This window comes from Mastomys coucha, unplaced genomic scaffold (assembly GCF_008632895.1).
Source record: "Mastomys coucha isolate ucsf_1 unplaced genomic scaffold, UCSF_Mcou_1 pScaffold7, whole genome shotgun sequence".
Classification (NCBI taxonomy): domain Eukaryota; kingdom Metazoa; phylum Chordata; class Mammalia; order Rodentia; family Muridae; genus Mastomys; species Mastomys coucha.
Genome location: NW_022196913.1, coordinates 62,584,721 through 62,611,904, shown reverse-complemented (window position 1 = coordinate 62,611,904; position 27,184 = coordinate 62,584,721). Strand labels below are relative to the sequence as shown.

Below are 27,184 nucleotides of genomic sequence, written 5' to 3'. Positions count from 1 at the left end.
TGGGCAGTGTCACCGAGGTCCTGGCCTGAATCACAGGGACCACAAATCTCTGAACAAGTGGAGATGAGGCAGCTGCAGAATGCCTTCAGAGGGTCCGGTGGCTCAAGTTTGACAAGGGCCAAGGGGAGCCCAGGATTGGAGGAGCCCTTGCCCCTGGGGTCTGACTCCAAGGCCGCTCTGCATGGGAGGTGGGGAGGGTGAGAAGAGGGAGCAGGGTGAGAAGCAGATGGGTAAGAGGGCAAGGACCAGGCGTGCAGGGGAATAGGGTTTGGTGGGTGTTTGGTGTTTCTCAGAGAAATATCACGAAGGGTTTTGAGTTTGTAGTGTGTGTGTGGTCAGTTTGGCTCTAACAGAGTACTAAGCAATAGGCAGCTGTGCCAAGAAGCAGGCAGGAGATGCACCTGTTTGCAGGCAGGGTACCTGTTAAGTCCCTCCCAGCCCTATTAAACCAAACATGCTGAGTATTTGGAAAGAGAATCGAGGGCTGGGCCAAGGCCAGCCTTCTCCTTCTGTCCCGTGCTTGAAGCTGGAGGACGGTTCCATAGGACTCCTGGGGTGGCTCTGGGTGGGGACCAGACTTAGAGATGCTGGGTGTATGGCTTGGACTAGGGAGTAGAGAAGTTCACTCAAATATTGTCAGTGCACAAGACAAACCAGGGACTCATTTAAAGGGCTAAGTCTTGGAGACCCCGTTAAGAAATTGCTGATTCAGAAAGTTGGGAGACTCCCTCCTCTCTCTACCGTAGGGATTCTGAGGCGGGTGTCCTGAGCACCTACTCGTTGAGTGTCCCTCAACACTGGCGACTTCTTGGCCTTCTTCTAACATTTCCCCTGGGCTTGAAATCTGTGTCAGCCCTGCAGAGAGCTGCGAAATGAATCACGCTCCCGGATGGGACCGCTCAGCGCCGAGTAGCCGCCAGGGGGAGCCAGAGGCCTCGGCTACGAGCTCGGGCTTCTCCGCCCGCGGACGCCGCGCCCGAGACGAGCCAGAGCGCTGCGGGCTCACAAAGCGGCCGGACGCGCGGCGGCCGCAGGTGCGCAGGGGAACGAGCCGGGCAGCAGCCTTCCCAGCCACCGCGGTACAGGAACCCCAGCAACTCGGGCGCCGGGACTCCGGCAGCCTCCCAAGGTACGTGTCCGCAGAACACTGAGCCCCAACTTGGCATATTTGGCGTAGTTGGGACCTTCCCGAGGCCATCTCCCGGGCCGGCAGGGTCAGGGCCTGGGGGCATCTCTGCGTGTCCCTGTTGCGCAGAAGCCGCGGGGCCGGGAGCAGAGAGACATTTGCCTTAGCTGGGAACGGGAAGCCCGGCTTGGGGGCACCCCGAAGCCCCCATCTTCCAGAGCCTGGGATGATGCTCAGAGCGCCGTTATCCCTGCCCCAGAGCTGTGGGGCCCCGTCTGTGGGAGTGCAGCTGGCACATTGAGCATCCGGGTTTTGGGGAGATGCATTGGAGCCCCACATCCGAGGGCGGGTGAGAGGTCCTCTGTAGTTTGACGGTGGCCCCGAATCGGTGACCTAGGCTCTGCGTTTGTGGCTGTTTCCATTCATAAGGGCTCTCCAGGTGCAGCCTCCGTCCCAGGTGTGAGAGGGACCACCCTGTCCCAGCGGTGAGCCCAGGCGCTGCAGCTTGTGCGCGCCCCGAGGCGCCCAGACACCCGGTGGGAGTGAGGGGCTTGAGGTAGCCCTGTTGTCACCGGCTCACGCCCGTGCGCCCTGCCCCCAGATGCCAGCGATCGCGGTGCTCGCGGCGGCCGCCGCGGCGTGGTGCTTCCTCCAAGTGGACAGCCGGCACCTGGACGCGCTGGCCGGTGGCGCGGCCCTCAACAACGCCAATTTCCTAGACAATGACCAGTGGCTGAGTACCGTCTCCCAGTATGACCGTGACAAGTACTGGAACCGCTTCCGAGATGTGAGTACTGCTGCCACCAGCCCTGGGGGTGGAAAATGGGGGTGTGGGGGGGAGGTCAGAGGCCGGTGTAGGGGTGGGGGTGGTAGGTTCAAACCTCCCACGGAGGTTCCACAGTGCAGACGTCTAGCCTGAGAGGAACTTTAAAGAGAACTTGGAAGGCTGGGTGCTCTTGCGTGTTACCTGTAGTCCAGGTGTGTGCACTTGTAGGACCGATGGAGCTGTCTGCACAGAAACAGGGCATGAACCTTGAGCAGCTTGGGAAGGGGGGGGGGGAGCTCTCCAAGTGTCTGAGAGCTCCTGATGGCAGACTGACTTTACCAAACCCTGGATGGAAGCTCCCAGGAGCGGCAGGATTTGGACATCTTTTGGGTGCATCAGGAAAAAAAAAATCCCTAGTGAACCAGCATAGTTCATTTATTAGGGAGCCAGATACGGCAGGCGTGAGGGGAGGTCTGGGGGTCTCCTGGCAATGAGCTTGAGGGGAGGTCAGGGAACAGTGCGGTTTGGAGTCTTCCAGACTTCAGTGGAAGGGAACAGGGAGCAGGCAGCCCAAGGAATCAGACCCCTTTCCCCATGAGAGTGCTGGACGGGATGTGGGGAGAAACTCCCGGTTATCAGGGCACAGCCGCCCCACATCTGCTGTTTGTCTCCACCACAGTCCAGGCTCTTATTTACCACTGTGCTCCCAGAAGATGGAGGAAGAGGCACCCTCCCCGTAGGATCTGCTCCCAGCCCCTTCAAAGACTCCTCAGAATGTCGGGATTAAGAGGACATTAGGAATCCCTGTCCCGAAGATTCTTTCAATATTGTAAAAATGTCCAAGACTTATAATCAGTAAAGCCTTTATGTTTGAATGCTTTGTTTTTAAGCAGTAGTTTATGTGTTAGAGCAACATTTTAAAAAAAGCAATATATATTATATATTAAATTTATAATATATATGTATATATATTTAAGGGGGTGACCTGAGCCATACCACTGGACCTTGTGCTCTCATCACAGGGCATGGCTTTTACATAGAGGTCGAGAAAGGCAAGCCACACTTCTCTCCACGGGATTTCTTAGACCCCCATTCTCAGCATCTCCAGGCCTTGCAGGGAGCCAGTCTCCGAGAAACTGCGTTTGTGACTCCAGATGGCTTTCCTGTGCTTTCTAAAGAGCACCTGTCCAGGTCTCCTTCCCAGGGCAGGCAACTTTAGTCTTGAGTGGGGATTTGCTGCTATCGCCCTCCTCCACCCCCCCAGCCCCTGTCCTCCCGGAGGAGCTTCTTTTGGGAGGAGCTTTATCAAACACTCACTGAATCTCCTTGGCTCTTTGGGGCTGTTTGTCACAGATCTGCCTGCTGGACCCAAAATAAAGAGACTCTAGCTGCGCCTGGCGGTTCCTAACAAGTTCTCTTAGCTGTCTGTGGCGCTTTTAAGATCTCAAGGGCTGGATAGTGGTGCCTACCACTCCTGGCCAGGTGAGGTTGAGCACGGAGTGGGAAAGGCATAGTTTTGTTTTTGCTTTAATTCATTGCATGTCAGTAAGGGCTGAGGATCCAGGCACATGAACTCTTTACACACCTGGGCAAGTTGGGTTTGGTTTAGAGCAGTGGTTCTCAACCTGTGGATTGAAATCCCTTTGGGATAGGACGTATCAGATATTCATATTATGATTTTTTTTGGGGGGGGGAGTTGCATATCAGATACCATGCATACCAGATTTTACACTATGGTGTAGAAAAAAATTACAGTTATGAGATAGCAACAAAATAATTTTATGGTTGGGGGGGTCACCACAATACGAGGGACTGTATTTAAGAGTCTCGGCACTGGGAACGGGCTGATTTAGAGGATGGTCCGCCATTGCTGGGTGACTTGAAACAGGGACTTCCTGGGTGGAAACACTTGAGCCTGCTGGATCTCTGGGCTGTGTGAAGGTCTGCATCCTCAGTGCATCTTGAGTTGAAAGTCCTAATTCCCATTTAGCTTTGCATCTTAAGAAAATGAACAGCTTCTTTCTTATTTTTCCCTTGCGTGGTCTTGACTAAAAATAGCAGACCAACATTTTCCACCAAATCTTGACTGATGGTGAGACTCGGGTTGCTTGCTGAAGCACGGCATCAGGCTTCTCCTTTGTGGATCAGATTCCTTCTGAGGAGGAATGCTTCTTAGCATGGCTAGGAACACTGCCTTCATAGTGGTTTTGAAGAAGGGCCCAAGGTTTAACCACGAAGCCGGAGGCCTCCAGAGCAGGTTTAGCGCCAAACTAGTGCTTTTAGCAGCGTATAGTTTGTGAAAATGACAATTTGGTTCAGCAAGCCATTAAAAATATCCAAAGACGTTAAAATATTCGCAAACATCATCAATCATCAACCATTTTCTACGCTTCATGGCGTCATGTGATTCCCGCAGTGGCTCAGATATAATTGAATGCCATTAACCCCTTTAGAGTGGTGTGAACTCAGATCAGGGGTCCTTTTGGAGCAAGCCCAACTATCTTTAGTTGGATCAAGTGGAGAAGCCCTTGGTGACCGAGGACAAGGAGGCTGCTTTCTCCAGACACAGGCCACCCTAGGGACAAGAGAGAAAGTGCACCTCAGGTAGCAGGAGCCTGGCCAGCCTGACCAGTTCCAGTGACTTAGGTCTTGTTCCAGGTGAACAAAACCTCAGCTTCTTGGCCTTATTATTATTTTGGGGCTGCTTCTTTGTTTTCTGAGAGAGGGTTTCTCTGTATGGCCCTGGCTGGCCTGGAGCTCATTCTGTAGCCTAGGCTGGCCTCGAACTCACAGAGATCGTCTTGCCCTCTGCCTCCTGAATGCTGGGATTAAAGGCACGCGCCACACCAGGGCTGGTTGGGGCTTTCGGTTTTGAAGTCTCTGATCACTTTAAAAGAATAAGGTAAAGGTGGAAGTCAGGTTTTTGAAACTCACTGTGAAAGAAAACTACCCATCTCTCACAGCCAACTCATTACTTTGTTGGACTTGGATAGAGATACTTAGAAATGACTTTTGGTCTTGGGGAACTAAAAGCCAAGGGTTATCTTACTTCATTTTATCTTATTTTGATGCTTTGAGACAGTGTCCTGTAGTCCAGCCTGGCCTTGAACTCATTATGTAGGTGAGATTGCTCTCCTGACTGATCTAGCTAGTGCTGGGATTATACGTGTGCAGCATCGTGCTTGGCTCTAAGCAGTCTTTTTCAGAGAAGAGATCACACCAACTGGATCAACTTGGAAATGGACACGATGGTAGGATGAGTTGCTTGCTTTCTTGACTGTTCAATGTGCTGTGGCATTGCTGAAGGTGACCTGGCAGCTCCTGAACTGCCACTTTTAAGTGTCTTGTCACTCTCAGCACATGAATATTCATTATCTCCAGTTGAACCATTAGAATGACCTCATGACTAGCTAGCTGGATTTAAGGATCCAGTAATGACATAAAACCACTTAGATGGTGGATCCTCTATACACCTGTGGTTCTTTCATGAGCTTGTGGTTCCTCCATGATCCTGTGGTTCCTCCATGCCCTTATAGTTCCTTCATGAGCTTATGGTTCCTCCATGCCCTTATAGCTCCTCCATGAGGTTGTGGTTCCTCCATGAGGTTGTGGTTCCTCCATGAGGTTGTGGTTCCTCCATGAGCTTGTGGTTCCTCCATGAGCTTGTGGTTCCTCCATGAGCTTGTGGTTCCTCAATGAGCTTGTAGTTCCTCCATGCATTTATAGTTCGTCCATGCCCTTATAGTTCCTCCATGAGCTTGTGGTTCCTTTATGAGCTTGTGGTTCCTCCATGAGCTTGTGGTTCCTCCATGCATTTATAGTTCTTCCATGCATTTATAGTTCCTCCATGAGCTTGTAATTTCTTCATGAGCGTGTAGTTACTTAGCTTGTTTATTACTTTATGAAAAATAGAAATTTGGGTGTTTTGGCTAGAGGCAGGCCTGGACCTTTTCACAAACACATCAAGAAAGAATCTATAAGCAGGGCAGTGACCCATGTGAACTCACAGTGGTTGTGACAGCAAACCCAAACCAGATCAAATACCAGCATAGAGTGAGGAACTGGGCACACAATCCCACTCCAAGTCATGGAGTTATTGGCAATTGTCAGCTGCTGGGAGAAGGAGAGATTTTTCTCTAAGATGGCAGTTGGTAAGTTGACCACTCTCCAGTGGAAGATGACCTAGTCAAGAATATTTGGGCAGCACAAGTCAGTCTTGAAAACAAAGATAATGGGTTTGGTGGGCATGGAATGGGGTGAGTCTGTCCATTGTCGTCATTGTCGTCGTTGTCATCATTATCATCATCATCACCATCATCATCATCACCATCATCATCAGGAGGAGGAAGAGGAGGAGGGAGTATTTGCACTAAGTCACAAAGCACTTTCCCACCTCCAGCAGTCACGTTTCCGACTTCCCCATGGTCTGAGCCTGAGACATCAAAATGTCTCAAATCTGATTTGACTTTGACCAAGTTCCCTCTACTCATTCTTACGTTTTATTCATCCTTGTAAACATTTGACTACTTCCTAAGTATGAGGCTCTGGCCTGTAAAAGGGAGCAGGTTTAGTGTAATCCTTTGTCTCCAATAGCTTAGGCTGTGGCACAGTTCTTTCTTATTCTATGCTCTTTTAAAAAAAAAAAAAAAAGATTTTTTTTTTTAATACCCACCGGCTGCAAGGAAATGATTTAACTTTGCAGAAATAGATAATCTCCAACATTTATGGAGCCTCTAGTGTGTTGGGCATTGTTCAAGACACTTCCTATGTACTATTTAATATAGCAATCCAATGAAAAAAGTACCACTCTCCTTTCCTGTTTGTCAAGAGAGCTGAGCTTCCGAGCCAGGGTTCCAGGGCGACCTGAACGTGGAGGTGCTCTGGGCATGCAACCAACAGGGTTGAATGGATCTTGTGCATGCACCCTGTCCACAGCTCTACCCATGTCATGCTGCAAGTGTGACTTCCCGTGTCACTCAGCCCTGGACCTGAACAGTGGGAAGCAACGTAGACACAGCTCATTGTTGGGATGTGTCAAGCTTTATCTTCTAATTATGACCTTCTGATTTGATTAAAATAATATTGTTGCTTACACTAAACATGACATGTCCTTTCTTTTGCACACATGAAACCGGCCTTGACATTTAGCTCCGGGATAATTAGCTCCTAGTAAGCCTTGAGGAGTCAGAAGCGCTGCCTTCCCTGGCATTTGTCTTGTTCCCGAGTGATCTAGGCTTGTAACTCTAGTGAGAGTGTATGGAGCATGCTCCATGGGATGTGGCTGCCTCTGTGGCAGAAATGGGTGGCAGCGACCCTTTGATCCTAACACCTCACTTAAAATGGGCTTCAAGGATGAGTGGGGCTTCCTCTGGGAGGCCGGGGGTCGACTTTGTCTTTGGAGCTGGCAACCCGAGATGGCGTGGCTTAGTGGATTGGTCATTCCTTTGTCACCGCATGAGGTGGGTTTGTGGTGGAGTGTAACAGCGAGCCATTTTGATTAAACAGGTTCAAGGAGACACAAATGAGCTGCAATCCTAACTCTCTTTAATGAACCCTGTCTTAAATCCTCTGAACCACATGACCACTGATAGAGATAATTACTTCCCTGGGACAGTTTAAGAGTTGACAGGCCTAAGAGCATCCTGTCTTCTTTGGCCTTCTTTTTGGCTGTCCTTGGCAGAGAGAGGAGAGGTCTTGCTGGGCAGATGTGGTAGGGATTCTTGTCTCTGCTGACTGTCTGAGCTGAGTTTCCCACCTCTCTCTCTGGTCTTTGCAGTCTTCTTCCTCTCACAGGGACAGGACTGGACTGCATTTCTGGGAGACCAGGAACTTTGGGACATGCTGGCAAAGCTACTTTACAGGCTAAGAAGTGGCTCCAAATAGAGAACCTGACCCGTAAGAGTCCCCAAGGGAAAAGCCTTGACCAACCACTAGCTTAGCTGTTATTTTGCTTGAGGACACAGAGGAAAATTAGTAATTAGGTATTTTATAAAAATTATATTTCTTTACTCAGTATGGCATTTCAAACCAAACACAGTTTCTAAACTCACACACTTTCAGGAAGGTTGAGTTTACATTTTTAAAAACCATGTATGTGCGTGTGCCTATATGAGTCTATGCGTACTGCACACACACACAGCAGCCTGGGAAGCCAGAAGTGGGCACCTTGGAGACTGGATGGAGTTACAGGTGGTGGTGCTTTGAGCCAAACCCAGGTCTTCCGCAAGAGCGCTCCGCTCCGTACTTGTAACGGCTGAGCCATCTCTGCAGCTCCATCTACCTTTCTCATTGGGAGGCGTCTCTGAGCTGTGTGTTTGATGGAAAGCTACTTAGATGCTAACGTATGGCCTTATCTCCCCATCTTAGATAATCAACCTGAAGACATTTCTGTTAGAGATGAAATAATTTGCCAAGGCTGGTTTTATGGGTGGAGAGGTGATGGGGTCCCAAGGCAGATGGCCCAGTAGATGTGTGCTACTATGACTTTCTTTGTCCCTCTGCACCTCAGATACCTGCCATTTGGTCTCAGTTCCCAGTGAGGCCATTCCTCTGGGGACAGGACCCACACAATCTAGTGATGGTTCCCACAGGATTCAAGTTCCAGGTTTGGGTGTAGAACCAACTGGGAGTAGGCCTAGGATTGGCCAGACCGTTGCTCTTGCTCTCTCCCAATAACCAGCTGTTCAGTGACTGCTCATTAAAGGCAGGCAGAGGCCTATCACAGCACTCTGAGTGCATTGCCTAGGGCTCAGGGAACCCCGAGCAATAACAAAGAGTCGATCCAGGGATGGGTGTTTTGTTGGTGTGGAGCTGATCCTCAAATGCCAGTCACATCAGGCCTTTGCTAGGTGCTGGGAACAGGGGACAGACGCAGCCCTGGGGCGGCTTTGATCTTCTCCGTGAGACAGACCCTCTTCACATAGCCACCCAGGTGCAGTTGGGAGGAGATCTGGGAGGCAGAGGCACTAGTGTGAGGAGCCTGGATGGGGAGGAGGAGCTCTGGATGGGGGACAGCCTCCATCTCTGGGGAAGAGACAGAGGCTGAGCCAGAAGGTGGTCTGAGTCAGCTGGGGAGGAGAGGAGGCAGCTGCATGGGCAGGACTGAGGGCCCAGAAGTGGGAAAGACTGTAAGGTGCTTTCACGAGGCGTGCTTAACCTAGGGTTCTCTAGCCTATGCGTTCACACACCTTTAGTTTATTGTACTACTTTTTGGGGACCAAAGAGTCAATTATAGAGCTTGGGGTACAAAGCTATTCCAGGCACTGGGAGATCACCTACTCCTTCTCTCCCCACTGCGTCTTTCTGTGCCATCCTCTACAGTCTTTGTGCTGTGTGGATAGGGGTTCCTACCCTAGTACTACATACATACTTTCCAAGTGTGTCTGTCTCCAGTCAAGTGAGCTGGGCTTTAGAGCTGTGTTTCCCTCTGCTGTTTAGGGATGAGGTGCCTCAGAGTTTCCTGGATGCTTTGTGAAGTCAGCAATTTAGAAACAAGACTGAAGGTCATGAAGTGCTCCTGAAGTGCTCCCGAGGTGCTCCCGAGGTGCTCCCGAGGTGCTCCCGAGGTGCTCCCGAGGTGCCCCCGAGGTGCCCCTGAGGTGCTCCTTGCTCTCCTCCCCTCCCGGCCTCCCATTGCTGAGAACACGTGGAGGCCAGACTCTGAGGTCACACATGAAAGGCTTTGCTCTCTGAAGTCAGTTAGCGTAGGGAGAGAGAACTGTACCCCAGCACCACACTGCCATGTTGTACCCGGGATATGTACTTTGTGGCCTTGGGTATGGGTCCTCCCCTGTGTCCCCATGGTAGGCAGTAGAGAAACGGCTTCTTAAGGGAGAGGAAGAGCATGCACAGATGTACAAATCAACTCGACTGGGTTACTTTTCTTACAGTTGCTCTGTGAATGGGTCCCTCAGGACAGTCGTCTGATGCTTGAGAAATAAACTCTAAGCCTGGAGAGTGGTAGGAACACTTGCTGAGGACCTGGGTTCAGTTCCCAGCACCCACACCAAGAGAATTAAAACCTCCTGGAACTCCAGTTACAGGGGACCTAATGCCCCCTTGTGGCCACTGGGGGCACCAGACATGCACATGATGCATAGACAGGATGTAGATACTCAATGTACATATAAAATAAAAATAAGTCACTATTATAGGAAAGAATTATCATTTAGTGCTATATATATATAATTTATTTATTTCTATTATATGAATACACTGTAGCTGTCTTCAGACAAACTAGAAGAGGGCATCAGATTCCATTACTGATGGTTGTGAGCCACTGTGTGGTTGCTGGGAATTGAACTCAGCTCCTCTGGAAGAGCAGTTAGTGTTGTTTTTTTTCTTTTTTCTTTTTTTTTCTTCTCCCTCTGGCCTTGCTCACTCTGACCCTGCTCTCTCTGGCCCAAAGATTTATTTATTTATTATATGTAAGTACACTGTAGCTGTCTTCAGACACTCCAGAAGAGGGCGTCAGATCTCATTATGGATAGTTGTGAGCCACCATGTGGTTGCTGGGATTTGAACTCAGGATCTTCGGAAGAGCAGTCAGTGCTCTTACCGGCTGAGCCATCTCACCAGCCCTTAGTGCAATCTATTGGAGGAAAAGGGCATGTTATGCATGTATGGTTTATCAGCAACACTCCTCAGCAGGGGTTTGTCGGGGAAGTGGGTGTCTATGCAGAGTGGAGCAATGCTTGTGTTTGGGTCCAGAAGCAGAGCTTCCTAGAGCTGCCCTAGGAAATCTCAGCCCAGACGAAACACTTCGAGGTCTTTATGTTTCCATTTCTGCAATACATTTTCTGAGCCTCTCTAAATACAGAAGGATTCCAACCCAGTCCAAAGAGAGGCCAGGCCAAGTTAGGGACAAGCAGCTACAGACAAAGCTAAAACAGCAGTATCCAGAGGGCTGTGCTGGGCCAGCCCACCCTGGCCAGACAACATTGCAAAGTCACTGGCGGGACTGCCTCAGTGCAGAGTTGAACCCTGTCAGTTTACACCACATGGCCACCATGTGCAAATAGCATCCATGAACCTACATCCGATTCACAGTCTAGGTAATCTGGGCGTAGGTGGTTTTCAGGAAGCATTTACAGAGAAAGCCTGGAGAATGGCCATTCATCCCAAAGAGCCAACACTATGAAGCAAAGTGAGACTGGCAGATTCACCAACAGGGCCACTCCTGACATCAGGGGAAGGAAAAAAAGGTCCCGCTTCCCATGAGGGCATGTGTGCTCTGTATCAGTTTGGACACCAGTCGTTGCTCATCTGCGGACCGGAATAACGTTGAAGTCCCAGTTGGTGTAGGGGAAATTTGAACTCATATGAGCACAGTCAGATTTGTGGGAACCTTCTCCACCACAGAGGACTGGGTAGCCATCAAAACCAAACCTCCCTGTCTTCAGAGGCCAAATCCCGCAAGACTCTGCTTGGGCATATTTATCGCAGATTGGATAAGATTCACACGAGGATGAACTGAAGGAAAGTGACTCCCACATTAGCTTGAGTTTACAGTAAGCAGGCATTGAGCTACGTTAAGACTGTACAGTAGACGTGGAATGGTAGATGTGGAAGAGAATTGGCTTCTTCAGGGGATGTACCCTCAGACACATACCTAGAGATATAGGAAAGAAAGAGGGGTCAGGCTTAGAGACCCTGCTTGCCACCTTCTCTTTGGACAGAATATTCTGGATTATTGTTTTGTTCATCAAGGTTTAGGAAACTGATAATCAGTAGCAAGAGCTTACAGGAGCCTGGGTTCCAAAGTCATTCCATTGACCTCCCTCCCAACTCTTAAGCTCCAACTTTACGCCACTTGGTTGAATTTTTTGTTTCTAATCAATAGTAAATTCATGGTGTCACCACTCTGTTATGTCTGCTATCCTTCTGTTATGTCTGCTATCCCTCTGAGGTGTTTGCTATCCCTCTGTTAAACTGGTATCACTCTGTTAGGTTGGTCACCACTCTGTTGTGTCTGCTATCCCTCTGTTAAACTGCTATCACTCTGTTAGGTTGGTCACCACTCTGTTGTGTCTGCTATCCTTCTGTTATGTCTGCTATCCCTCTGAGGTGTCTGCTGTCCCTCTGTTAAACTGCTATCACTCTGTTAGGTTGGTCACCACTCTGTTGTGTCTGCTGTCCCTCTGTTAAACTGCTATCACTGTGTTAGGTTGGTCACCACTCTGTTGTGTTTGCTATCCCTCTGTTAAACTGCTCTCACTCTGTTAGGTTGGTTATCACTCTGTTATGTCTGCCGTCCCTCTGTTAAACTGCTGTCACTCTGTTAGGTTGGTTATCACTCTGTTATGTCTGCCGTCCCTCTGTTATGTCTGTTTTTCATTCACCAAAGTTGAGTTTTGTTTTGATACATATTATCTTTTCCCTTTCAATGTGCTATGAATATCCCAAACATGGCCAACTTGTTATCAAGGGACAGTTGGAAGGTCATTGGGCTTTATTACATAAGAACACTGTCATGGACATGTCTTTGGGTGGGTCTTGGTTCCCAGGAACACACCTAGTGTGGGATCCAGTACTCACCATAAGACAAGTGAGCATTCAGCTTTAAGAGAAGTGGTTGGACCATTTCCCAAAGTGGTTAGGCCAATTTCTTTTGCTACTACTGAATCAAAATTCAGTGGTAGCAACACATGCAATTAAAAATAAAAACCAGAAGCAAACCTATAATCAAACCCACAGATCCAAGTGAAAACTGTGCCAAGCAGCTATTGTTTCTCAGGCACTCTCCTAGCTGAATGGAACGTGTGTGTGTGTGTGTGTGTGTGTGTGTGTGTGTGTGAGAGAGAGAGAGAGAGAGAGAGAGAGAGAGAGAGAGAGAGAGAGAGAGAGAGAGAGAGAGAGAGAGAGAGAGAGAGAGAGAGAGAGAGAGAGAGAAAGGGAAAGAGAGAGAGAGAAAGGGAAAGAGAGAGAGAGAGAGAGAGAAAGGGAAAGGGAAAGAGAGAGAGGGGTAAGTTGGGAGAGGGAGCAGGAGAGGGCCAAGCTCATGAATAAAAGCAGTTAAGGGCACAGGTAGTGTTTTGAATGTTACAGAAAGAAAGTAGGCAAGGGGACTATAGAAAAAATGTATTTGTACTCTAGTAGGAGGATTCTGTTATTCTTTAGACTTTATAATGTTTTTCCCCAACTTAAAGGAATAGATAATTTAAAAAAATCAAAGTTAGATGGCACAGAAAAAAAAAAAAGAAGTAAATCACTCATTTTTGTCCAGTAGGCAGGTGATGTTAACTCTTTGGGTAGCATCTCTGTGTATTCAATAGTCTTTAGGAGATTTTTTAAAAAAATCTTTATTTGTGGGGATTGATGTGTTCACAAAGTTCATCTATAGAGGTCAGGATACATCTTGAAGGAGACAACCCCCTCATTCCCTTAAGGTACCTTTACTGATAAACCATCTCAAACCAGTTAGGCTTTTGAATGCCCGCGTTTCCTATAATTTATAAGCTGTCTCCGTGGTTTAACATGCACATTCTTTCTCATTCATTTAGCAGCACAGTGTAGACATTTAAATGTGGCATTGCGCTTCAAAAAGGACATTTTAATTTGTTAGATCACTCCAGTGAATATACGCATTCCATAATGCGCCAAACCAGAGTTCTGGCGATAGCCAAGTAATTGTTTTTATTCTTCCACATGAGTCTTCCTGAATCTAAAAAGGATTCAGTCTCACATTTTCGAGACGCAGAGATCTCCGGTGTGCTTCCACACTCCTCTGTGTTAAACGGGAACCCGTAGAATCTATAACCTTTACCTGTGCTGGCCGTTAGTGTTTCATGGTAAAGGATGGTAATCCAGCATGCCCACCAGGATACACATAGGCAGTGGTCCTACGCAGGGAAAGTGGATGGTCCCCGGCAGCCTGCTGGGAGGGCCGAGTTCTGCCAAAGAGACAGTCTTCGAGAAGCGTCTGCTCGCTCGAGGGTGGAGGAGAACCCTTTGCCCTTTCTCACATCTGCACCTAGCTCTGGGGATGTCTGCAGAGCTAGTTCTCTGAGGAGACCGCTGAAATTGTGGCGGTATTAATGAACCCCGGTCTCACTTATAATTGGGAGCAGATGCTCCAAGCCGGGTTCTTAAGTGCAGTTGCGGCTGCTGAATCCCCTGCTGCTGGCAGATCCTATAGATGCTTTAATGCCCTCGCGGTGGAGGAGGCTGCGGGAAGATCATTAAAAATCAAGTCCACCTTTACCACAGCGGCAGAGTGGCGTCTTCTATAGAATACAGACAAGGCCTGGGCCCCTGATCTGTCTTCATGTGTGTCTAAAACATCTGCCCACTTTTCATTACTTGCTCCTGCCCACTGCTCCTGCCAGGCCTGCCGGGTGTACTCACAGCGGAGGAGGCAAGGGATAGCGCCCCCTTGGCACTCTTTTAGCGTCATCCATGAGCCGGAAGCGTGAAGCCAACTCTCTGGGCCTGGTCAGTTCTTTGGAAGTGTTTTAGAGGCCATTGATCCTGATCTGGAGAAGGTTACGTCCCTGAAGACTCTGGCTGCGGCTGGCCACCTTGTGGGTTGCCTTAGTGCGTGGCCAGGGACGAATGGTGTCTAGCGGGAAGGGTGCTGTGTAGGAAACCTATCCCCCCAAGAAAATCTACAGTCAGATCAAGGTTGTAAGAATGATAGCCTATGGGTAGGCCATTCCTCTTACGATACTTAAAAAAGTAACCTCTCTGAGAATTTTATGCATGTATACGGTGGACCCTGCTCCTATATTTCAAGTCTCCCCAGCTCCTCCTTCTGCATCCTCCTCCCAACTTCATAATCTCTCCATTTTTTTTCCTTTTTCATAACTCACCAGTTCCAATTAGTGTTGCCATTGTGCAGATAAATGTAAAGTTTGCCACTCACTGAGGCAGGGGTCACCTGCCAGGGGCCACACCCCTGGAGAGAACCGACTCTCTCTCCCCTCCCAGTCAGCAACTGCCACAAGCTTCTCTGCTAACGATGTTGAATGAACGCATAGTGCCAGATTGGGGAAGATGAGGACATGGGCATCTGCCTGGGCTCTCTCCACTGTTTACTTAAAAAATCAATGTGCAAGAGGCAGGTGGATCTCTGAGTTCGAGGCCAGCCTGGTCTACAGAGTGAGTTACAGAACAGCCAGGGCTATACAGAGAAACCCTGTCTCGAAAAAAAAAAAAAATCAATGTGCAAATGGCTCCCTAGGTCCCAGGGCTGGGGTCAGGGTCAGAAGCAGATGGGAAACAAGCAGCGAAGTCCCCACCCTCTGGGAGCTTATACTCCTCTTGCAACATTTGACTTCTCTAAGATTAAAGTCAGAATTAATAGAATAAATATGTTTTGTTTCATATCCTTGGAGGGAATGTGGAAAGTTACTGTAGACGGCCCACTACAATCAAGGCTGTATGACTTTTATTGTTTTTGTTGAGAGAAAGAGCTACTGGGAGTTGTACAAGATGCTCAGCGCTTCCCTGTGAGTTACATGAACTGTCTTCACAGCGAACCAGAGGCCCATTTAATTTTCTTACCTCAGAGTAGGGGAACGCAGAATAAAACATTTCCATTCCCCCAGAGTTGATAGTTTCAAGATGGACAGACTGGGACCATCCCTTGGTGTTTGTCTTACCATCCAGCTTCTTAATTGCCTTACTGTCAACAGGATCCTTGCTCACAGCTTGTCCCTGTCCCTTATGCTGAACAGCAAGCTTTTAAGACCCGCTCTATGACCCCATAGCAGTGTCAGCTGCGCCACGTGGCTCGGCAGGCTTCAAGCTTAGCCTGTTGCAGGGTGCCCTGATTGTGGCTCTGGCATGAACACCTCAGCATTCATCTCCCAGCTTCTGCATGCCGAGGGTCTTTATCTGTTGCCAGCATAGCCCAGCACCCCCAGAATTGGACCTCTGATCTAGCAACAGATGCCAGTACAGACACAAGAAATTGAGTTTGTGGTATATGGGCAAGGGGGCTGAGGACGGAAACAGGGTCTTCCCTCCTGTCATTCAGCTTGAGGTAAATTCTTCCCGCCAGTTAGGTCAGGTGAAACTTCATTTGAAATTTGAGAGACTCCTCAGGGGTCTTCATTGTGGAAGCTTTCTTTATCAGGCATGACACAGGCTTGAGTGTGCAAGTTCAGGTTTAAATCCTGTTTCCAAAGGCATCCACACTGCTTAACTAAACAATGAAATAGATGATAGAAATTCAAGGTGTTGGGGGTTGATCCAGGGAAGGTCATCCAGTCCCAGTGGAGAGGCTAGTTAAGCTTCCTGGGAGAAGGAGCCGGCTCTGAATTGTAAGGTAGCTTTTGGAGGAGAGAGGGTGAGGTGGCAGGGAAGGGGGGCTGATCAGAAGTGTCCGAGGAAGCATCTACACCCAGATGAGCTCTAGGACCCCACTCAGCCAAGGCTTTGCCTGATGCCCCATTCACAGATGCACTGTCTAGCAACGCAAGGAATTCAGCGAGAATTTTAGTTTCTTCTTGTATCTTTCAGAGTGCTAGGGAAGCCTACGTGCCAAGCAGAGCCACCCCTCTGGAAAGCTCGAGGCTCTCCTATGCCCTGCCCCGCTGGGCCTCCGTGTTCTTCCACGACAAGACGCGACAGCCTTTCTTCCTCCTTCCCCAGAGGTTCCTTGTTATTTAGTGTAATCTGCTTAGTCTCTCCTGGCCCCAAACTTCCCACTTTCCATGGAATTCTCAGGCACTCTCCTGTCCTACTTGTAGTCTGGAATACAGGCGGAGCCATTATTTAGAAGGGGTAGGGTAAGCACGAGGATTGACAGCAAGCTCCGGAGCTCCACCACATCAATACCCCCTTGGCTATACATTGCTTTGCTCTTCAATGCTCCCCCCTCTCTGTACTGGGAGTTGGATGTAATCCACTTCTCCTGGAATCTGTAATCTCTCTCTGCAGGGCACACCCTCTCTGTTTAGAGCGATACAACCCTATCTCTGAGGAAAGCAGGAAGGCACATAATGGGATTATTGTACTGCACTTGCTAGGGCTGATTAGCTCTGATTGTCTTAGGGCAGTATTGATTGTCTTTTAAAAGTTATCCAGTGTGTGTGTGCGTGCTTGTGTGTGTGCACACGTGTGCCTTAAGGCGGACAGAGGCGAGCAGCCGCTGCTTTCCGAGGCCAGTTGCCAACACTTGGCCCTGTTAACTAAACACGGGGGAGGGGGTTGATTTTGGCTTTTTGAGGAATTTCAATCTGGGGAATAAACACAAGGCAGTTTCATTTACTTTTGCATCCTGCTTTCTCTGAATAGCATGGATTCACTTTCTATTGTGTTAGGATTTAAAGCCAAGCCCAGTTGTGTTTGGAGCCCCCATCTGGTATCCGGATAGATCTGAGCCCTCTTTTCCATTCCCTCGCACCGTCTAGACTTAGGGTGTGCTGACGAATGCATACTTTGTTATTTAACTCCTTTTCTCCCAGGCTAGAGGTCAAGATGGGCCCTCTGGAGGACCACTTTCTTGATGTGGTGGTTCACTCAGGGTCACCCTCTTCCTCTGGTTTATATATAACATTTTTTTTGGCCTTAAAACTGTAAAAACCCATTTCTGTACCACACCACTCATGTCTTATGGGCAAGAAGGCACCAATATTTTATTCAGGACAGTGGCTCCCGAGGGCTCTAAGGTCTGTGGCTATAGACATGGTGGCAGGGTTGCTGCACTTAATATCCATAAGATGCCAGTTTTGAGAGCATCCACAGGGTGAATCTGGAGAATCCTACCATGTACCCAGAAAGTGGAGAAGTTATAGACATGGCCAATGGTATTAAATACATGCCCAGGGCATCCTCCCTGGGGAGCAAAGCTCACCCCCACCTCACGCCAGCGAGCTTCATGGAGAGGTGCATTAGACGGACTCCTGGGCTTTCTGGCAGTTGCTCCTTTGTCTCCTCACCTCTCTCCTCTTCTTACCAGAGGGTGGAGGCACGGGCTTCCCCAAGGCTGTTCGTTCTCTAGTCCTCTCTAAGACTCTTTCCCTGGCTTGGCTAGTCGTAGCACAAAGGAGCAAGCTTGCTGCCTAAGAAAATATCTGAATTGGGAATTCAATTTTTTTCTCAGCTGTAGATATATTTTTCTTTAATAAAACAGTTTACTTATAATGACTTGTGGTGGCATCTGAGGGGAAATGCCTTTTTCCCTGGGGAACCTGGCCAATCTCAATGCCCCCAAATGCTGGCAGCTGTCACCCCTCTTCCTCTAGTCATCCAGTCATGGAGACTGGCGAGTGGAGAGGCATCTTCCCAGTAGAAGAAAGCTCCTCTCTAAGAATTGTCCTGTGCCTTGTCTTCAGTGCCCTCTTCCCATCGTGTGAGAACGTGTAGGTGTGGGGCTGGGCATTGGTCATAGTGAGAACGTGGGGAAGGGGTGGGTAAAACTCCACCCTTGTTTAACATGCTCGTGAAGTAAGGGCCCCGACCTCCTGTGTGGCAGCATAGAAATTCCTTGTCAATATGAAAATGTATAGCTTGAACACTGTCTATTCTGCTTATTGTGCCCACACCCCACCCTGAATTTGTGTACTTTACACAGCTCATTTAGGAAGGCCTAAAGTGGCTAAGTGGCTAGCCCGGGCAGAGGAGCTAATGGGAGAGAGGGAAGCTTCAAATCTGATGTCCCTCCAGTCGTCCATCCACAAGCGTGAAGTAAACGCCATTCCATTTGACAGGAGCCAGACTTACTCCGCTATGTTTTGTTGCCCCCCCCCCTTCCCAGAGGCTCGCGGATATTCTGAAGTGGGAGTGTCCTCTGACAGCTTTTAACAACAGTCCTTAGTGTCCTGTGCTGTCTGAGGTGACATGTGAAGCTTAATGGGCAGGGGGGGGGGCTGTCTCTCTGTTGAAAGTTGGCTGTCTCCCCTTCAGATGCATTCCTTCCCCCTGGGGAGCAGGCAGAGGAGACGTTGTCACGGTCCAGTGGCTGTTGACCTGCTCCTATACTGAAGAGCTTTTAGGGCCTGCTGACAGCTGAAGGGTTTGCCTGGACGTCTGGCTCCTCCCTTCTTCCCCGTGAGCCACAACAGGCAGCGTCACCAGAGCAGAGGTGGTGATTCCCACCTCAGCATGGTCCTCCTGACCTGGAGACATGGGTGAGAAGTGTGTCCTGATCACACCCCCTCCCCGCCAGAGCTTTTCTGCACATGGTTTTTCCCAGCCCAACTGTAAAAATAGATTCACTACTTATAAAGAAACTATAAAATCTCCTGTTTTTAGAAAACAAAAGAAGTAAACATGACGAGAAAAAAAAAAAACAAAACATCTATACGCTCAAGAGCTGGATTGCTTTACGTCTTTATGCACATGCTCTGAAATGGCATGGTGTATTTTATATGCCTCTCCCATTTAAAAAGCCACAGAAATACCTTTCTAGGTAGTCCTCTGGTGGAAAGTTCAATAATTTATTTTGAAAGAGTTTTTTTATTTTTGGTTCCACCTTTGTGTTGCTTTCCACTCTCCCTGTGGTGAAGAACGTGTTAGGGGTTAATTAATTCATCGGCCATCTCTACAACGATTTTCTTAGGAAACTTTTTTTTTCAGAATAAAAAATTTTTAAAGGAAATTGCTGTGAAATAAAAGTATGGAAAAAATAAAAGCCCTTAAATATTGTGGTGAGGGCCTCTCACAAGCTGGGTGAGTGCTCTTCTTCCGAGCTGTACCGTGGTCACAGGGCTTTCCCTAGGACGTCATCAAAACCTCTAGAAACCTCTGAGGCCGCTTCCTCAGGACCCTAAACCCTGGCTGAGTTCTTTACTCTTAGGCCTTTACAGTTCTTTATTATAAAAACAACTTTCCCTGGTGTTTTTGAATCCTTGTATAGATCACAGTATTTTTTTTTTTTAATTTAACATATAAAGTGCACTTGCTCCTGGTCCTGTGAGATGAATCATTGAGTAAAATGTTTGCCGTGTAAGCCTGGTGGTCTGAGTGTGAGCCCTGAACCCCACAGAGGAAGGAGAGACCAGAGTCCTCAGAGTTAGTCTCTGACGTCTATATGCATGCTGTGACAGTGTGGCGGCATCATCATCACCATCATCATCATAATAATGTGTTGGTTCTTGTCTTAATCTATCATCTTGTTCTTTTATCTTCTTTGTTACCTAGCACAGCCACTTTTGTTTTGTTTTGTTTTTGGAGACAGGGTTTCTCTGTGTAGTCCTGGCTGTCCTGGAACTCACTCTGTAGACCAGGCTGGCCTCAAACTCAGAAATCTGCCTGCCTCTGCCTCCCAAGTGCTGGGATTAAAGGCGTGCACCACCACTGCCCGGCTTAGCACAGCCACTTTAATCATATTTATATATATCCTTTTATAAGTTACATTTGTACAATAAAATAAAATTACATAATGTAATTTTATGTTTCCAACTTTATGTTTCCTGACTGTTTCCAATGTTTTAGGTGTCAGGTCCAAGGGGGTTTTGGGACCAGATTGGATGAACAGCTCCAAGGTGTGGTTGTGGGAAAGGTTTTATTGTAGATAGGAGGGAGAGAGGAGCCAGAGGCATCTTCAGGAGTCTAGAGCAGAGAGAGAGAAAGTAGTAGATTGAACCTGGCCAGCAGACTGGACCAGGCCATGAGCAGAGGGTGAGGGGTGGTGATGGTGTGGGGAGAATAAGGGAGAAAGGAAAAGGGATGACTGGGAGGGGACCATGTGACAGAGATAGAAAGAGAGAGGACCAAGGAAACACGTGGACCGAATGGTGTGGTTATACGGGACTGAGAAGCTCTGAAGGAAAGCTTGTAAGAAGTTTGGGGTCGTGGGAAGACTGAGAAGAGCTGGGAAGAGCCAGGATGCCAGCATGGACTCCAACAGGTATTTGAGACACTGAGACAGCCTGGAAGCCAGCGTGTACTTTGGCATACAGATAGGCATGGCTGGTAGCCATTTGTTGAGTTTCTTTTGAACCTGACACAAGGTAGGATTCTTGGAATATTGTTTGTTTCTTAATTCTTTTATATCAAACATACTGACAAGATACTTTAAAAATACCAAAACATAGAAACATTTGTCCCTTGTGTTTAAAGATGTTCTGGGTGGACATATTTTCTGAGACGCCTACGTTTTCAATAATTTACAGATCTAAGAAATTGAGTGTGAACAATAATGGTACTCGGTTTACAGTAGGATTCCCATTTCCCCACAGGGTTGTCAGTAACTGCTTCTCCCTTCAGGAGCTAGTTGGATACTGAAGGTTGACTCTGGTTCTCATCATCATCACCATCACCATCACCATCACCATCACCATCACCATCACCATCACCATCACCATCACCATCATCATCATTCTTCTTATTATTTTAAATCTAGAAAAGGAGGACACATGTCAGCTTCTCTTGGGAGGGAGGTATCTTTTGAGACATGAGAACTTTTGGAGCACGAGACCCATTGTTCCATTAGATGTCACCTGATCTCCATACTTGATCCCTTCTTCACAGTGAAGTCCGTTGACTTTTTGTCAAGATCACACTTCTGAGCGATGTATTCCCACTGAATCACACGGGGGGCCCCAACGGCAGTTGGTTTCACTGTTGGGCCTGCTCAGTCTGATCACACGATTAATGTGGTGTCTGCTACATCTCTCCTTTGGAAGTGCCTTAGCTCCTTTCTATGTGTCTCATAAATCTGTGGGACAGGACTCTGAGGCCTTGGGATTGTCCTGTCCTTAATAACCTCTTACCCAATGATGTTAGCATCCTTTGATGGTTTTGCCTGCATCATAGGCGTCACTGAGGGCTGTAACGTGATGGTGTGTAGTCCCACTGTCCTTCCTATACTCAAACGGTGACATTTTTAAAGGAAGGACGAGCTGCCTCTCCCCCTTTGGATGCTGATTCCTTTTCTGAGCTCAGGGTTAGCATCCTTCCTGTGATAATTCCTGTCATCGTTCCCCTGATGCTGTGGCTCTTTGACATGGGGACCCTCTCAAGCTTGTTTTTATGTTTGTGTGGGCAATCTTGTTTCTTGGCTTAGGAAGGTACATCTCAGCTCATCCTTCATTCTTCCAGGCCAGGAGTCAGACCTTCATTCAGAAAGTTGTAGGTCCTTCTAATGAGAGCTGATGTCTGTAAGCTTGGCATGGGTACTGGGTGTACTCACTGTGGCTGGGACTTGTCAGTACACTTTAGTGTACTAAATGCCCAGGAGTATAGAAATCATCAGCTCATACTGACAGTTTCAGTGTAACCCCAGTACTAACACCATTAGCTCACATACATCTCTATTGTTCCCAGAATGAGAACCTCGATTTCCAATAGCATCAATAACTGTACCTACATGTTTTAGTCTATAGCACAAAGGGGGCCTAGGAATTATACACCAACCCTCTTGAAACAAACCCACCGATGCTCCCTACCACTGCTGCAACAGCCCCTTCTGTTCAGACACTATATATTATCTAGCCTAATAGAGACGGGTGCTCCAAATTACTCGAGCAAGCTGCTTTCCTAAACAAAGTGATGCTGTTACCGTCTTAATTCATGTTTAGACTTACTGCTGCTTGGCTCCAACTTGGTTTATTGTCATTTAAAAAATTATTTCTTAGAACATTAACATGGTCATAAAAGGCAATATGAACATGTAAGCTTAGATACCTTACTTTGATGTCTTAAGTCATTTGGAACACCCTGCTCTATTAACTTTGGATGCCAGAAGATGTTAAGCAACCAAAATGTTCATCAATAGGAATGGCTGACTGGATGAACCACTTAGATCTACACAGGGAAAACACTTCTGTCAAAGAGGGAGAGAGGCCTCACTGGGTTCAAGTGAAGAAAGCAAGTTACAGAGAGAGAATGATACACAAACATGCATATGTACCCACATGTGCAGTCATGCACCCATAAGATACAGAGATAAAAAGGAGACACATATATATGCAAACATGGACAGGCACCCACATCCACACGCATCCACCCATCCATGTGTCATGTCATGTTTTGATCGTTGAAGAACCGTATATGTGACAGGAGAGATGATACCACCTGGTAACATGCTAACCTTCTTAGTTTGTGCCACTGAATGATGCTTGCACAGCTAAGGAAAAGCACATTCGTCACGCGCCTCCATCACGGGAAACAGATGACTGTACGCACACGGGTCAGAGAGGAGACAGAAACGTAGCTGGACTTGTTTGTAGGAGGAAACAGAAATGAAGGTCACATGTCACAGGACAGCTGGGGCAGCAAATGGTCTGATGGAGACTTCATTTACTGTGCTGCTAAGGGCTGAGGTTCGGCTTGGTCAGAAAGCATATGTGTTAGTTACGTTAATGAGTAGTACTAAATTCTATTTGGTTAGCACCCGCCCAGCAGTAAACAGGAGTATATTGTGTTTCCTCTGAGCCCCAGAGCCAACTGGGTTTTATCTGTTTGCCTGCTTGGTTATTTTTAGAGCCAGCATAAGAAGCGATGGGTTCGATAAGGCCGTTTCATGTGTGCTCGCTGGTATACTTTCTCTTTTTCATGTTTATTAAATTATTTCTTATTTTTAAGGAATCTTCTACATGAGTACTGTGTTTACATCATTCCCACCTCCGACGCCCCGTGCAAGTCCTCTAATGCCTCCCCCCCTTCCCTCCCAAATCCATGCTCCTTCCTCTGTATTTATTGTTATTACAAACACACACTGCTCCTTAATTCTTCTTCCTGTGCTGGCCTCCTCAGCCCCTCCCCTCCTGTTGGTCCCCATTATCTTCCAATTAGTCGGCGGCACTTCTGCTTTCCTGCTATGTGTATTCCTTTGCCTCTGTAGTCCCTACACCTCTTCTCTCTCCTCCTGGCCCCCTTTCTACTTTTATGTTATAAATACACACACACACCGCACACATACACTCACCACACATACACCAATCACACTTACACATACCACACACACATACACACCCCCCCACACACATATGCACCCCCCACACTCACATCACACATATATACACATTTATATACCATTTATATACACACATACATACTCATACATACATACTCATATGCACATACATATAACACAATCATACACACTATACACATACACACAAATTCATACATGTACAAACACACATACACTAATACACACATACTAATACATATTCTCACTTTAATACATACATAGTCATACACATACATACTCATACACACATACATCACATTCACACATACAACACATACTCATTACACAAACACACACACAATTACATACACACTCATACACACATGCATACCACATAGACCACACTCACATACCACACACACTCATACACATACACACACATTTATACACTCTTTCATACACACTCATACATACATACTCATATGCACACATATATACACATAACACACTCATACACACGCACTCATACATGTACAAACTCACACATACACTAATACACAGTACTAATACACACTTTCACATTAATACACTCACATACACAGTCATACACACAATACTCATGCACACACTTATACATACACACTCACACACACCTCTTTCTTAGGCTGGCTAATTTTTCCCAACACAACAATCATTGACCTATTAGTGACTACCTCTGCTGATTCCCTCACTTGATTATCATGGAAAATGCAATAGTGATCATGGATGTGGGGGTCCTTCAGACACAGAAGCCCAGGAGGGCTGCCTTGGCTATGTGCCAGTTAGATTCCCAAGGAGCCTCCCACTGCCTTCCACGCTGGTGTGTCCTTATGGAGCGAGCGGTTCCCCCCTCCCCCCACTGTCCCTCCTCAGCTGTTCTCATTCTCCCCCTTGTCAAAGCCTTCCCAGCTAGGAGTTCACACTGATTTTTCTCCTGACAATAGAAAAAGGAGAATTCACTGACACTTAAGTGTGCACTGCACACCTTTTGTGCACCTGTTGTTTGAGCATCTTTCCTTCCTTGTAACTTCTATGGTTTTTGTTTTATTTTTTTTGAATGTTTGCTTTATGTCTAGGCCTGCTGCTCCCTGGCAGAACCCCTTTTTTTCTAGATGAAGTAGTTAAGGGGCATCCAAGGAAAGATAGCATGGGAAGGCTCTCCGTACCAAGGACCTCACCCTCGGGGGCGTTAGAGCCATGGACCAGTCCTTGTTGGTGTGTCTCACCTTGAGCTCAGTTCACAATGCTAGTGTCTGGTAAGCCATCCTGCAGACGACCTCTGTGGCAGAGGAAGTGTGACTCTAGGCCCAGCTGTGACTGGAGGAATGTCATCACCTGTCGAATTTCTGTTCTCCTTTGTTAGCTGCTCCCTGTCTCTTTCCTGCCCAATCTACTGAACTAAATCATGCTGTCCTGTTATTCCCCTGCCCTCAGGCCCTGCAGCAGGTGATTACCTCTCCACTGATTGCAAGCTGCAGCCTCCTTGATCACCTCGCTCTCTCTCAGCCTCTCGTTTCTCCGTTGGGAGGTGGAGTGAGTGCCATCTTTCTAAAGGAGATGTTCCTTTGCTTGCTGTTGGTTCATGGCCTCCCAGACAAAAACTGGGCTGAGCTGCTGCACTTTCTATGGGTCTGATCTGCTGGCTTCTGCACATCCCCAAATAGAGGACCGTGTCTGGGTAATGATAGAACCACACCAGAGCCACACCAGAGCATGGGTGCACCCTTCTCTCTATTCTGTGCCTGATGGATGGGCTGCCCCACTCATACATTGTCGGAGGTTACTAACGATCAGGAGCTTACCATGTGCTGAGAGCTTATGTCCTATCTGCTGAGCCTTTGCAAGAGCTGAGTAAAGAAGGTTGCATTATTATATATTTTGTTTTAGTGAGGAAGCTGGTGAGGTATTTTAAGAGGCACAGCAAGAACACACATACAACACAGATAATATATATACGCACACACTACACATACACATACATAGACATATCATGCCATGTACACACACACAGGCACATACACATCACACCATGCACTTACATACACACCAAACACACACAGACACACAATTATGTAAAAAAAAAAATAGCAATTGACTCCTTGAGCATGTATCTTTTGAATAGATTATTCTGGGATCATCCCATGTGGAGACCCCACAGAACAGATTGTGGTTAATTAAGATCAAGCTATTGCCGAATGATGCCAGTGTTTCATGAGCACTTACTCTGGGCTCGGTTCTGGTCAGAGGACTCTGTCTAGCTGTCCATCTGCTTCCCAGCAGCCCTGTGGGAAATAGCTGTTTTCATCCCTGTTTTCGCTCACTGGTGGGGAGGACGGAGACCCATCACTAGAGAGCCAGAGTCCAGGCCTGGCTGTCTTGCCTTCTGTTACCCGTGCCCTCATTAGCCGTCTGCACGACCCATCACGAGGAGATCCTCTGTGCGGCGTATGTTGTACTTTTGTTTTCTTGGCAAGCTGCATGTATTTGGGCATCTGTGTGTTTAGTGCTACAGGGAGTTGCAGTGCTTGGCTCTGTATCTGGGACGTGCTCATCTACCCATTTGCAAGGGGCATCCACAGAGGGTGGTAGCCAGGAAAGGAGACACGGAAGGTGTTGTAGACAGTGTCTGGACAGGTGTCAAGTGCAAGGTGCGGCTCACTGTGCCCTGTGTGGGTGGAAGTACATCCACAGGAGCTGGAATTTACAGAGTAGGGCAGCCCATCAGGAAGCCTTACGATGCCAAACAGGGGAGAGGAGGTGTTTTCTACACAGTAGCCCACCAGGATGACTGAAGCCCTCAGAACACTGCCCTGGGCCATCGGAGCACTAACAGAGAGGAACGTACAGTGTGCTTCCTGAGTGGAGCCTCTGTCCCGTGAGCTGGCTCCCTGTGCGTTTGTTTTCGAAGGCTCAGAAAAGCCCTAGCGGTAATGAGTTCTTTAGGACCATTCTCCCCATAGCATATATGCTTGCCTGTGCTTCTACCCTGCTTTTTTTCTTACACAAATTAATACATGCCCAACAGAACTGTATTCACACTTGGACAAAGTGTGGATAGCCCAAGCCTTCTGATCACTTTCTGCTTTTAAAGTACTTAACTGCTAGAACATTTCTTCTGCAGAAAGCCTTAGCCCCTGCCTCCCAGGACCATGGATGCCATAGGCTCTGGAAAGCAGACCCCAGCCTTTTCCCTCCAGTTACAAGGTTACACTCCCTGAGGGTAAGCCATGGACCCGGGACCTCCGTGCCAGCCTGAGGGCATCGTCTCGGGTGCTAGATGAATAATTGATACTCAATAATCACTTGTTAATTAATTGACTGAAGATGTTTGTTAAAGGCCAGAAAGTTAATTAGTGGAGGCGGGAATCCGGTTCTTTCAACCTGTAGCCAGAGGCTTGCTTTGTCAGCCAGCAAGCTCTGTAGCCTCCTGTAGTTTCCCAGGTTGACT

At 47.8% G+C, this 27,184-nt stretch overlaps 1 protein-coding gene across 4 annotated transcripts in view; it reads left to right on the top strand.

Moving 5' to 3' along the window:
- Positions 1–946: 946 nt before the first annotated feature.
- Positions 947–27,184, top strand: part of Spock1 (SPARC (osteonectin), cwcv and kazal like domains proteoglycan 1) — a 528,793-nt gene continuing 502,555 nt past the window's right edge. For 2 of the 4 annotated variants that reach the window (XM_031359711.1, XM_031359710.1), the window contains exons 1-2: positions 949–1,129; positions 1,728–1,913. In XM_031359711.1, coding sequence (XP_031215571.1) covers positions 1,728–1,913 — 186 coding nt within the window. In that variant the 5' untranslated portion in view covers positions 949–1,129. Of the gene's footprint in view, positions 1,130–1,727; positions 1,914–27,184 lie in introns of all 4 variants that reach the window. The other 2 variants (XM_031359713.1, XM_031359712.1) reach the window with 2 other exon arrangements.